The following is a 13,014-nucleotide window of genomic DNA, read 5'->3' as shown; positions in this document are numbered from 1 at the left end:
GGATCCTTGATGTCATTTCAAGTAACTTTTTCCTTAGCGAAAATGCAATCCGCGGCTTCGTTTACTAGTTATTGCCAAAAAACACTGACCAATAAGAAGCAAGCTCGACTGGCGCGAGACAGCCAACAAATTCTCGCGGCACTCATTGGCCACTGTTTTTCGTTAATAACTCGTAAACAAAGCGGCGGATTGCATTTCCGCTGAGGAAAAAGTTGCTTCAAATGACCTCAAGGATCCCCCATTTCCTAATGGCGAGACATTTTTGTGACACCCTGTAGGCTAGATTAAATGATTAGACAATGACGTTGAGATTAAAAAATAATAAATGTTGGACATCATTCCTGAATTTCTAAGAATCGCTACTTTCCTAGCCAAACACTTCCTACACAATACGACGATGAAGTCGTTATTACAAGGTATTAGGAAAACCAACCCTAATCAACCCTAAATTTCTAAACGCTGACACTTTTCTAGCCACAGAATTGCCTGCTGTCATTCTAAACTGGATTAAATGATAAGACGACGAGGTTGTGATTAAAAGATGCCAGATTTTTTGGACAACGTCTCGTAATTTTCAGGGATTCATTGTTCTCTAGACGAACGTTTCGCAGATAGTAAAACAACAACGAGGCTGTGTGTGATTTAGAGATGGTAAGAGAACAATGTTTGCTGCAGATCAACGAGAGCACCGAGCGTGATCCGATCAGGCACGCCTTTGAACGGATCTGTGGTGGGCAGCGGCACCGCGACGCCGACGTACGCCGCCTCGACTTCCGGTCAGTTCGAGGGCGCTCTGCTGAAGAATCGTGGCCTTGGACAGGACATTCTACCGAGCCAGGGACAGCCTAAGCGCACCGAAAGCCTCTACGTCGCTCCCGGACGCGGTCCAACCGCATCCGTTGGCGGCGGCGGAGGCGGAGGCGGTGGCGGCGGGGGCGGAGGGCCGAAGGTGAGTAATCCTTTTCTCGTGATTTACCACCATCGTATAGATATTATTATTACTATTACTATTATTATTATTATCATTATTATTATTATTCTTATTATCATTATTATCATTATTATTACTATTATTATTATTATTATTACTATTATCATTATTATTAATAATAATATTATTATTATTATTACTATTATTATTAGTATTATTATTATTATTATTATTACATTTATATTCCTATTTGTCACGCGACACCGTCGTCCTGGCACATGCCTCACGAGGCTTGGGAAACTGCCTTGGATCTCTTGGATCCCTTGGATCTCGATCGTACAGTCTGAATCAATTTTATATTTCTATAATGGATATTATAAAATATCCTATCACTATAATGGATATTATTATTGTAGAAATGGTAGCGTCTGCTTTTTATCCAACTCGTGTCTTAGGAAAGGAGGTTGTGAATAAATTGTTAACTTTTTAAATGACTCGTGAAATTTGCGAACCCGGTTGTTAAGCGACGTAGTTTTCGTATTCGATGAGAAGTTAAGAGATAGTTGAAATAAAATGGCGCGCAAAATGTTCGTTTCGAAGACGATTCAATTTTCAATCAATTCCGAATGTCGCGGACCTGTCACTTCAGCGGTTAATACAGCTTTCGTTGTCGATTTAACTGAAATCAGCGTTACATCTTGCATTTGTTTAAACAATTTTAAATACGGTAAACTGCATTTTTGTAACGATAATATCCAATCCGTCCATATCGTATGTCTTTTAAATATAGTGCTATAACAATTACTGAAAGATCACTGATGTTACAAATGTACGAAGGCGGACCAATTAAAAATATGTGACAGCATCTCGTGCAGAAATAAGATCACGCAGCCGCGTACCACGCAACAATAATCTTCGCGAAAAATATACCAACGATCTACGAGCTTTCGTAACGTTACGAAATATGCATTCGCGCGCGAAGTTTAACAACGTTTAAGAACGAGACCTTCGACATTGTTTCCTTATCGCTAACCTTCCGGCCGCGCGTATCGTCGCGAAATAAATGTTTATGCAAATTACACGGAACGGAACGATCCGGAGAAATGCGAAAACCGGCCGACTGTTTCGCGAGCGTGCCAGATTATCGTACGTGTGAAAATTCGTCGAGAAAGAGATCCAAGAGGAGGAAGAGCCAAGGTGCGTTTCCCGGCCGAATCTCCCTCTTAGTGCATCATTTAGGCGTTTCTCACTCTCTTCATCGAACTCCCCCCCGACTCACGAATTCTCCGGGCATGAAAGATTGTACCGCGGCCGGTTTCGTCGAAAACGTGGACTCGTCGGCGTGACTCGGTGCAAACGAGACGCTTCTTCCGGGGAGGATCGCTCGGAAATACCGCGGCCCGTCAAACAGGATAACAATCGTTCGCTGTTACTCGTTCATTCACGCGTGGCCCGCGCATCACCGGCGGTTTATAGCCTGGCAGCGTTTCCTCGCGAAAAGGAAATGCCATCGAGCCGACGTAACCGCCTTGAACCGAGTTCCGAGAATTCCGTGTAGAGAGAACATCGCCGATCCACGTAGCCACGTAGACCGTTTAACCCGTTCGCATCCGCAGCCGGAATAATCCGCGCGCGTATTATCGCCAATTATCGCCGATCGTGGGAGCGCGACGCGAACTTGTCCACGATTTTGTCGCGGTAAACGTGGACGGCGCAATTATCCGTCGCGGTGATGGCCAACCGATGCTAATAAAAAATCGTAGAAGTGGTTAATTGATCTAGCGACTGATCTTAGAAGTGGTCAATTAGCCTAGTCATAGCTAATCTTAGAAATAGTTAACCGATCCAGCAACCGATCTTAGAGGATCTAGAAGCAACTGATCCAGCGACTAGTCTTGAAAATAGTTCATTAATGTTCGAAACGGTTAACCAATCGGTGACAGTTGGAGAATCATCGAGCGCGGATAGATTCCGCTTGCGGATGCAAATGGGTTAATCGATACAACGGTTCCGTAGACGATTGCCACCGAAGTAACTTCCGATCGGTCGCTTCATTCTGCCTGCTAATTAGCCATAGTACGATTTTTTCTCTGAGCAAAAACCCCTTTAGCCGTCGAGTTACGTTTCGCTTCGCATGAGGCGCCGTCCGAGTGATCGAATCTCGATGAAACTTGCAATACTCAGACCCTTGGCAGTATTCTACAGAAATGCGTTGTTAGCATTTAGTTGTTTGTACTTGGAACACCATACTTCTCTCTCTCATGATTTTTTAACTCCAGTTTCTTGCAATCGATTTTGAGACAATTTTGATTTTGTACAAAGAATTTTAAATTTGCTCGCTACTTTCATTTCTTGCAACAAACGATGTTGGGAATTTTTTGATATATTATGACTAGAAATATTAGAAATATAAGAAGCATAAGTTAGACGAGAATGTCTCTCCTCTACTAATTAATGTAATACGATGCAATGAAATATAATATATGATATCTTAATGACTATAATAAATATTGAAATAGCAGACTAAAATAGCAGACAGATTAAAGGAATATAAGGACACGAATCTTGAGATTGTTAAACAATTTTTATCTTGTCCCTTTGGATCTTTATCCGCGAAATATAAGAAATATAAGCTAGACGAGAATGTCTCTCTTCTTCTAATTAATGTAATATGATGCAATGAAATATAATATATGATATCTTAATAACTGTAATAAATATTGAAATAGCAGACTAAAATAGCAGACAAATTAAAGAAATATAAGAGCACGAATCTTGAGATTGTTAAACAATTTTTATCTTGCCCAAAGATTCGCGAAATATAAGAAATATAAGTTAGTATAAGAAATATGATATATGATATCTTAATGACTGTAATAAATATTGAAATAGCAAACTGTGAAATAGCAGACAGATTAAAGGAATATAAGAACACGAATCTTGAGATTGTTAAACAATTTTTATCTTGCCCAAAGATCCGCGGTCTGGTAATAAGTTTAGCGTCTTTGTGTATTTCACCTATTCACTTCTGTTATAAATATATAAAATCCGCGTTCTAATTGCGTGCGACGAGACTGACAGAGTTAAAGAGTCTGCTATGCCCAGTTCCAACTTTGAGGGTTGTGTTTCCACCCGAGAACATAAAAGAACGACAACTATACTAAATCCACGTCGAATGCTTCATCGAATTCTATCCGACTGCAAGTTTCATGAATGTCGCTCCGACGGCGAGCCTTGTCAGTATAGTTGCGCGGTAGTTGCTAGCTAGCGACCAAGAGACTTAGCCATGCACTTCCGGTTCTTCTTGAACGATCGACAAGAGTTAGCCCGAGCTGGAGGAGCGATTTCGACCGGTCGTCGGTGTCCTCGCAGATCGTCGTTTCACAGAAGCAGCAGGCTCGACGCAAACCAAAACGACCACCTGAACCTAAACGATCTCCTCGCATACACACACGTACACGCACACACACGAACACACACACACACACGTTAACTGATCATCTCTCGACCATGTCCCGACCGAAAAAAAAAGAAATCAATCCAGACCAACCAAGAATATTTTGTTCCCTTTCTGTATCTGTATCTTTTCTCTTCTCTGTCGATTTTGTCTGTCTGTGTAACTGTGTGGCATTTTGTGCTGTGTTCTGTGCATGCCATCCCAGGACGCAGGCCGGACGGTCCCCGCCTTCGCCGCAACGTCGAAGGGCCGCGCAACCCTATGAGTATAAGTATTATAATCAAATATGTACACACTGCGATTTGGCGGGAGGTGGCGAGAAGCTCAAGTCGCGTTTTCCTCGCGTGTTTTCACTCTCCTGGCCGAGAAACCCGGCACGCGGTCTCACCCTGGATGCTCGAGCGGCGGCGGAAACTTTAGGGGACGTTCTCCGAGACGGTTAGGGCACTCCGGTATACGGCAGTGCGGTGTCCGGGAGTCGTTTAGCGAGGATAACTTAGGCTAAGGTTGAACGCTGGTGGACGGGCTTAGGTGGACGTAGTCGTACGATTTTATAGATTTTTTCTAGACATTTCGTTTCTCCGCGATTATTTCGACGCTTCGTGACGGTTCGTTCGTTGGTTCGAGTCTTCGCGAATGAACTTTTACAGTTGGACTGCGGACTTTTATGCATTTATAGCAAAAAGAATGGATAAACGAGGCTATCGAAGACAGAAGAGAAATTACGAATACTATTGCATTTACTTTCACTGTATCAACGTTGTTAAAAGAATAAATACTTTTTTACGTAACTTGTAATTATATAATGGACGAAGACAATTTTTATTTTGCATAAAGATCCGTGATCTAGTCGTAAGATGCGGGAGCCACGTTGACATTTATTTCATGCTATCGTAACTTTAATTAGCTGAAAATAATGCAAGGGTATCGGCGAAGTTCTTCGAATGATTTAACCATCTCGCATTCGATCTACGCTCGTTTTTCTCATAAACACATAAAATCCTCGGTCTATTTATAAGATACATTATCTAACGTTATCTCGCGAATATTCATTTTGAGTACAATCGTAAATGTAAATCTACAATTGCGAGCCTACGAGATTCAAGGAGAAAGTTGTTACTCTTTTATGCCGATGAACATACGTTCGATCTCTTTGACAGTCTACGTGAATTCCTGTGATACTTGAAGTGATCCTACGCGACAAAGCAACCCACGATGTTACAAAAGCGATCTTCGCTTAAAGGCAAAAACGCGTACAAAGAACGGATCCGCGAAGTCCACAAAGAAACGTGTTATCCCTTTCATCTCTTCAATATTCTCGGGACTCTCGAACAGCCTAAATAAATTCATGCCTCGCATCCGGTAACTTTATACAACAAAGCCAAAGGATCGTAAAGGATCTAAAGAATCGCGAAGGATCGTGAAGGATCCGCATTTATTAACAAGAACACGGTCGAAGGATCGCGTGATTTCTGTCGCCTAACGACATCGTCTCCGATAAACGCTTTATTTTTCAGAAGCTTCGTACCTAACGCGCGAACGTACGCGGCATTTGCCCGGAGGCTGGTAAAGTATCATTCCTTATCACGAACGTCCCGACGACAGGACTTACTATATACTAGAAGAAATCCGCCGATAAATCCTAAGTACCGTCCCCGTCCACCGGCGAAGGTAGTTTAACTTGTTCGTCGTACCGTGTCGCAGTGTATCTAGTGTTCATAGAGTTCAATGTCTGTCGCAGGGTGTCACGTTGTGTTCCTTGTAACCGAGGCTGCTTGTACAGCGTGCTTATTTACTCGATAAAAGGAAGTCTCGATTTTGCTCGAGAAAAAAGACAAAAAAAAAAGAAAAGAAGAAATACAGTAGAGAGCGAGCTCGCTCGACGATCCAGGGTGAACTCGCGACGCAGCCCCGCAGACTTCTCTGCGCTCCACGTTCCGCCGGCCAAGCCGGCCCAGATGTTCGCGCGTTCCCGGGGTCCCGGAGATCGTGCGTTTAATTGAAAAGGCTCGTCGTCGACCGGTGATCACGGTGATCATTCCGGGACCGTGCCAAAGACGACCACCCTCGGACACGGTGCTTCCCGCGTGCCGGACCATGCACGCGTGTTCGCGCGCCAGCGCTCCTCGGATCGGTCGATCGAACAACAACAACGCGTCGAGATACACCATCCTCATTCTGGGTGCGTGTGTGTGCGCGGACAAGGTTTAGACGAGCGGACGGCCACGGTTCTCGCGGTTTATACGTCGTGGCCGGCCCTCGACGGGAACAGAGACCGGAACCGTTGTTTGGCAGGTCGAGAAGAAAAATATTTTCAGATCGACACTTTAGTCTCGCCGGTACACCAGCCAGACTAGCCGCGAGGCTGCGGGGCAAGGGTCATGACGGCAAGCTAATTCGGTGGATTAGGCGAACGCTGTTTATGGTCCTCGGTGCTGTTTGCGCACGTGGCGGGTTCGATCCGCTTCGAATTTTCTAACCGAGTCCGGATGGATTTCCGTCCGATAAAAATAATCATGACACGTTGCACAGATCGTTTTCTGTATCGCAGTTACACTTTTTGATTCCTGAGAGGATATTCGGGGTCGTTCAAAATTCAGTCCTTCGTTTGGTACTGATTTTTTAAAGAATATTTAGGTTAACGTCGATTTTTGTGTACAAATTTTTGTAAAATTTCGTGGAAACTTGTCATACGGATAAATTGATGAGAAATTACGATATTTTTTCCGGCAATACTTCATCGTTCGAAATATTAACCCTTAGCACTCGGAAGATTTTTCTGAAAGTTTGCAGAAATTGCGATCTTGCTATACAAAGCTGAAATAGAATTCGATTTCACCGCTGTGAAATTTTATAGGAATTAATGAATAAAAGATTTCGTGTTCATTTGTTTTAAATGATTACCTTACGATATAAAGAAATAAAAATTAAGAAGAAATGCCACTTCTACCGTATCGGTTCGAATGCTTTCAATGTTACTGGAATTTTCTCATGATTTTCGAATGCGCTAAGAAACGTCTGGCATTGATAGCACGATGCTCGAGAATCTCGCGACAAATGCGATTAATTAAGGAGCCTAGATATCTCGCGCGAAATTCAAAGAACGTGTCTAATAATAGAAGCTCCTTTTGTCGGCCGCGATGACAAAAAGAGCGGCCAAGAAAAATTGGTGCCCGGACAATGGAGCCGAACAATGCGGGAGGCAAGGATGACTCAGAAATTTCGAAAGATTGAATCCGCAAACAGTGTGTCACGGTGAGTCACCGGAGGAACAAACGTGGTTCAGTGGCCTGTGTTCGGTAAAATACGGCAAAAAGGATCGACTTAGCGAGCTCCCCTGAAAAAAAAATCCGTTCCGCAGCCTCGTCCGTAGACTCCCGCGACTCTTTCCGACTTCTCAAGATGTGAATTAGCGAAGCAGAACTTGTACCTGGTCGTAGATTGTTATTTAGCCACTGCGTACATCTATACGCGTAGACGACGAACCGCGGCATGCGGATCGATAGACAGTTAATCCTTCCGGCGTAGAATCTTGAAGTTTTAAACAGAAAAATCTAGGGAAAAAACACACACAAACGAGGAGCATCTCCGTGACTAGGCTTCGTAAAGAGTAACTTATATCGATCGAGCGGAACGAGAGATGACGACGCCTAACGAGGCCGAAAGGGTTAAGCCGAATTTCGGCATCGAACGAAACGAGCGACGTTCTTCACGCCTTCTTGTCAGAGACAGACGAAATTATTTTTTTATGGGAAGCACAATAGACGTAGCCGAACGGTGAACGAAGGTTTACCATGCCCTCGGATCGAGCACGTTAATTGCGATCCATCTGCCGATGTCGCGATCGTTTCGATGATCCTCTGTACTCGAGACATCGACGACGGCGTTCAGTTGATCTCCGGTTCGATTTTCCTCGTTAGTCTCGCGCGAGACTCGGGACAGAAAGCGTGATACCGATTCCTATTGGCTGGCGCGCCGGTGGGCGGAGTCGGTGGGCGTGGCGTTCGACGCGCCGAGGTGGAGACTGACGGAGACGCCAACGAGGAAAAACTGACCTGAATTTCTGTGCCTGAAGAAAAATCAAATACGCGAACACTGATGATTCTTTTTCTCGGAACAATATATTCGTCTCTCAAAAGCTGTCCTATAAAATTCTCTGAAAAGTTTCGAAGCGCCGTGGATTCGGTATCGTATCGATTCCTAAAAAGTATCCGTCGCATACGAGTGAAAGGGTCGCGACATCGGCAGTGAAGGTGGCGCAAGTGCGAGGAAAGTGCGAGAAAAGTGCAAGAAAGTGTGCGCGACACGTTCGCACAGGATCCGCTTTGAACACTCCCATCGCGCTTGAACGCGGCCAGTTCCCCCGGCAGCCGTGTAAATAACACGCCCCTTTCCGAGTCCCGCCGCCATTTTCCGTTGCCACGCCCCTCGAGTCGAGACGACTGTCGAGAGCACGCACGACCACGCACGCACAGAAATTGATTTCGAAGCCCAGCACTCGGTGTCTACGTCCATTAATTAAGCGCAGTAACCTAACGACGTCCAATTGAATAAGCAATTCGAGGAGAACCGAGAAGGTAAGGTTCCGCGCGCGGTGTGGAGGCGGGGACCCGGTTTCTTGTCGATCTTTCTATCGCCTCTTGTTTCTCCTAACACTCTGTTCTGACAACAGCTTCTAACACCCGTCCCGAGAGCTTTCCCGCATCAACAGGGTATATACGCCATCTCCTATCTAATCCGGAACACTTGCGACCCTGTCACCGTCGGATTTACTTTTTACCTCCTCCGCGAGGTCACAGGCCACGCCCCCGATCCCCTCCACCGACACTAACCTGTGTCACGACTGGCTCGGTGACTTCGCGGGGCCTACCAACGATGATCTTTTTCTCTCCTCCACCTCCACGCCGCTTGTTTGCTCCTGTTTTTTGATCAGAGACATTATTTTTCTAACGCATGCTTCTATGACGTAGCGTCACTCTGTAAAGTTTATGATATACTCTGTACCAGCTCCACAGGATACACGGTCTGTCCCACTCGAGACGGAACACGCCCACCTCCTCTGTTCGTCGGTGGTGCGACAAATGTTTCAAACACTGTTTTATGATTTCTTTTTAGGTTGTCATTATTCTTCTCTGGAACGTACACCTTCTATTTATTATTACCGCGTAGCACGTGTTAAATATTCGCAATTTCTAAGCTTGATCATGAATATGAAAACGTTTGACGACCCAAAGGAATTTCTAACAAACGATTGTAATTATTTAAAATGTGTTTGAGACAGTTCTCGTATCATTTGTATCGCGAGGAAACTATTTCGGTGTTCGGTCGTAGGTGGGACACCCTGTATATATTATTGTGTACCATATTATTATGCGCAAGCTGTTCGATCGCGTGGAAAGCATTTTCAGGAACGATTCTGCAGACCGATCTAAAACGTAAATCAAAAGTAACGATCTTGTTGCAGCGACCAGCGCAGCGAATCGTCATTCTTCATTTTCATTTTAAATTGACTCGTATAATTCTCTCCTTGGCACGCTCGATCGAACACCCTGCATATATGTATACAGACACACGGACACACACACACACGGATACACACACACGGACACACGTTTCGTAGAGATAAGTACGGAGAGAGATTATGTAGTGTCTAATTACATAAGTGGTAATACTGTTCAACTGGTCGACAACGGCAACCCTTTCGAGACGCAGGAACGTTGCAAATTTTTGTTCCCGTTTAGCCGCCGTGACCCTTGTCACGTGTCCGGGAGAGAGCGCAGGCATCTGGGAGCTGTATCCTTGCGTTTATCTTGCTCCCAAGAGCGGGATTTGCGGGCGGACACGCGGCGAGAGCGTAATTACTTTGTAAAGGCTAATCAGATGAAGATATCTGGAACTCGCGAGCAGTTTGAAATTTTCGTGCCCGGCTACGGACTGCCACGGTGAGCCAACGTTTTCCGGGAGCGGCAGGTTTCGATATAATTAATCTCGAAGTTGTGTAAAACGAGGGGCGGGAGAGGGGAGGGTGGGGAGAATCGTTAATGAAATCGCGTGCGACCGGGCTCTTTAATCATCGTCGTAATGAAACCATTCCGTCAGAGCTGCTGATTAATCTCCCGTCACAAAAGGCTTATGAATTGAATCCTCGGGGAACACATCGGCTGCGCGAAGCTGCCTCAGGCTTCCCCCACTCCGGTCGCGCGAGGAGGCGTGGCCAGAGCATGGGAGGAGCTTCCTCCGCGAGGCGGAGTGGGCACTGCGACCTTGGCCGGCCGATTTCCGCGTACACTGTCGTCACTTTGTTCTTTCATTTCTCCGCGATAAATCGAACCTTTTCGGGGAAAATTGATGCCGGGCTTCTCGATAGGGTTGGTCCGCGTTACCGAGAAAGCACAAACGTCAGTACCAAATGTGCATTATGAATACGTATAACTCGAGATACCTCTGCTGAACTACTGAGATTCCTCGTCGAACTAGACCAACGCGGGAAAGTATTAATCTTGTGCATTAGGTGCGGCCCCAAAAAGATCCACTAAAAAAATACACACATACACACATACATACATACATACATACATACATACATACATAAACATGTGCACACATACGCGCGTAAATATATCAGATTGCTCTATTTTAATCACGACTTTTTCACAGTACAATTACGAATCGCCTTTCGAGCGCCACGTTGAACTTCTTAAATGTAAAAGAACTATATACTTTTCGACGATGTTTTTTCTGAGATAAACTGTGAACAGAATATTCGTTTCGCGGACTACAACGCTGATTTCTAAGCCCGTGTTCGCACCTACCGACATTTTAATCGCGAACTATTACGCGAACGATTCATTTGTATCGTTTAAATCGTATAGATCAAGCGAGGAGCACTGCTCCGACCCCGCGAGAATCGAGAGCGCCTAAGCCACGCCTACTGGGAGCGCCTGAGCCACGCCCACTGTCTTTACTTCTTTTACTTCTTGTTTCTTTTGAAACGTAATTACTGCTCGTAGTTTGCTCTCAGGACAAACGGTGACTATTTTTTACTATATTTCCACATATTTTATGCGATTTTTAAGTCGCATAATAAGTGTTGGTCGGTGGGAACGCTGCTTAATTCATCACCTTGCTCAAGCCACGCGGTAACTAAGCGTTTCTACGAAAATTTTTGAAAACCATTTCTACGGCTCGCGAGTATGAACTGGAAACAGGCCTGTTCCGAGAGATTCCTCGATTTCCCGATTCAACGTGGTTGCAAATCGTACCTCAACAATGGTCGTGCCTAAAGAGACGAAAAGAGAGAGAGAGAGAGAGAGAGTTTGAGAGAGAGAGCGTGTGTGAGAGAGAGAATGATGATCACGAGAGAGCCGAGAACCGAATCGAATGGAACCTGGAACCTTGCGGGCGAAAATAACGCGTAGAGGAGACAGAGGCCCGGCTGTAATTGAATCTCCCCGCGTTCCTCGATCTTTCGAAACTATTTTTTAACCTGGTGTCCGGGATTGTTCAAGTGCCAAGCTTTTCGATACTGTTGTTTCGCGAGGAAACTGGGATACAATGTGAAGATTATGAAATTGATCGTTTTTACTATAAATTTAACCTTTACAAAAGTTACATAAATTTGTTGACTCGATGGATATTGATTTTTTCAATGTTTTAATTTCTAAACAATCCAGAATAATAATTAATCGTTATGAGACCCCACCAAAAATTCTTATATTACGTTCCAATATTATTTTTACATTATCAAAATTGTTTATATCTCTGAATAAAAAATGGAGATGCTGTAGACCAGATAAACAATTTTGGATTTAAAGTTAAAATGGTTTACAGTGTAAACGGGTAAATCTAAGTGTTATGATTCCTATTTTAAATCCAAATAAAATTCCACTTCTCAATTATAAATATTTAAGCATTGACGTAATTCGTATATAATAAATATAAATGTTCTTTTCCGTACGTCAGTTTATTAGCAACAAAACGATAATAAACAAAGTAATTGTAAAAGAAATTGTAGTGCAATCGGTTAAATTTCGTCTCATTTTTTTCAATTAAATATTCCGAAGGGAGAATATGGCGATACCGTGCACTTTATTATCAAAGAGAAACGTAAGGAAAAATAATTGACACCGTTGTGCCAGGGGAGAACGAACGTAGGGTGTTTCGAGCTCGCGTTAGGGGATCGATATAAACGCGAATGGCCGATGCACTCGTCGATGCACCGCTTCCAGGTTGCATTCCAAACAGACGATTCCGACGGCGTAGAGCGATCGACCGGCGTCAGAAACTCTGTTAATTACACAACGATAAACTGCAAACGTTGGTTCGATGTATTGGATGTATTTATGTACGTGATGTAACAGCTGTTATTGGCCGACAGATTAAAAGTATGTCGATTAGGAGGACGTTGGATCATTTTCTCAGCCACGATGCCTCTTTTTAGTTCATTTTAATCGAGCCTCGTTAAGTTGGACACCGAATCTTACATTAATTAGTCCCAAATCCGGTGACATTTTATTTACGGTACTTTTCAAGAAATCATATTTTGAAACTTCCATCTGCGAGATCGATGCGTTCAGGATCTCGTTCGACAGCTTTAATTATTTTAACGCGGAGTACTCGTAGCAAT

At 44.1% G+C, this 13,014-nt stretch overlaps 1 protein-coding gene across 1 annotated transcript in view; it reads left to right on the top strand.

The window, feature by feature from the left end:
* Positions 1–12,787, top strand: part of LOC117225551 (uncharacterized) — an 86,888-nt gene extending 74,101 nt beyond the window's left edge. The window contains exons 9-10 of the mRNA XM_033479213.2: positions 676–949; positions 4,594–12,787. Coding sequence (XP_033335104.1) covers positions 676–949; positions 4,594–4,653 — 334 coding nt within the window. The 3' untranslated portion in view covers positions 4,654–12,787. The remainder of the gene's footprint in view (positions 1–675; positions 950–4,593) is intronic.
* Positions 12,788–13,014: the final 227 nt, after the last annotated feature.

Source organism: Megalopta genalis, chromosome 2, assembly GCF_051020955.1.
Source record: "Megalopta genalis isolate 19385.01 chromosome 2, iyMegGena1_principal, whole genome shotgun sequence".
Taxonomy (NCBI): Eukaryota; Metazoa; Arthropoda; class Insecta; order Hymenoptera; family Halictidae; genus Megalopta; species Megalopta genalis.
The sequence above is the reverse complement of the archived record's forward strand: the minus strand, read 5'-3'. Positions and strand labels throughout refer to the sequence as shown.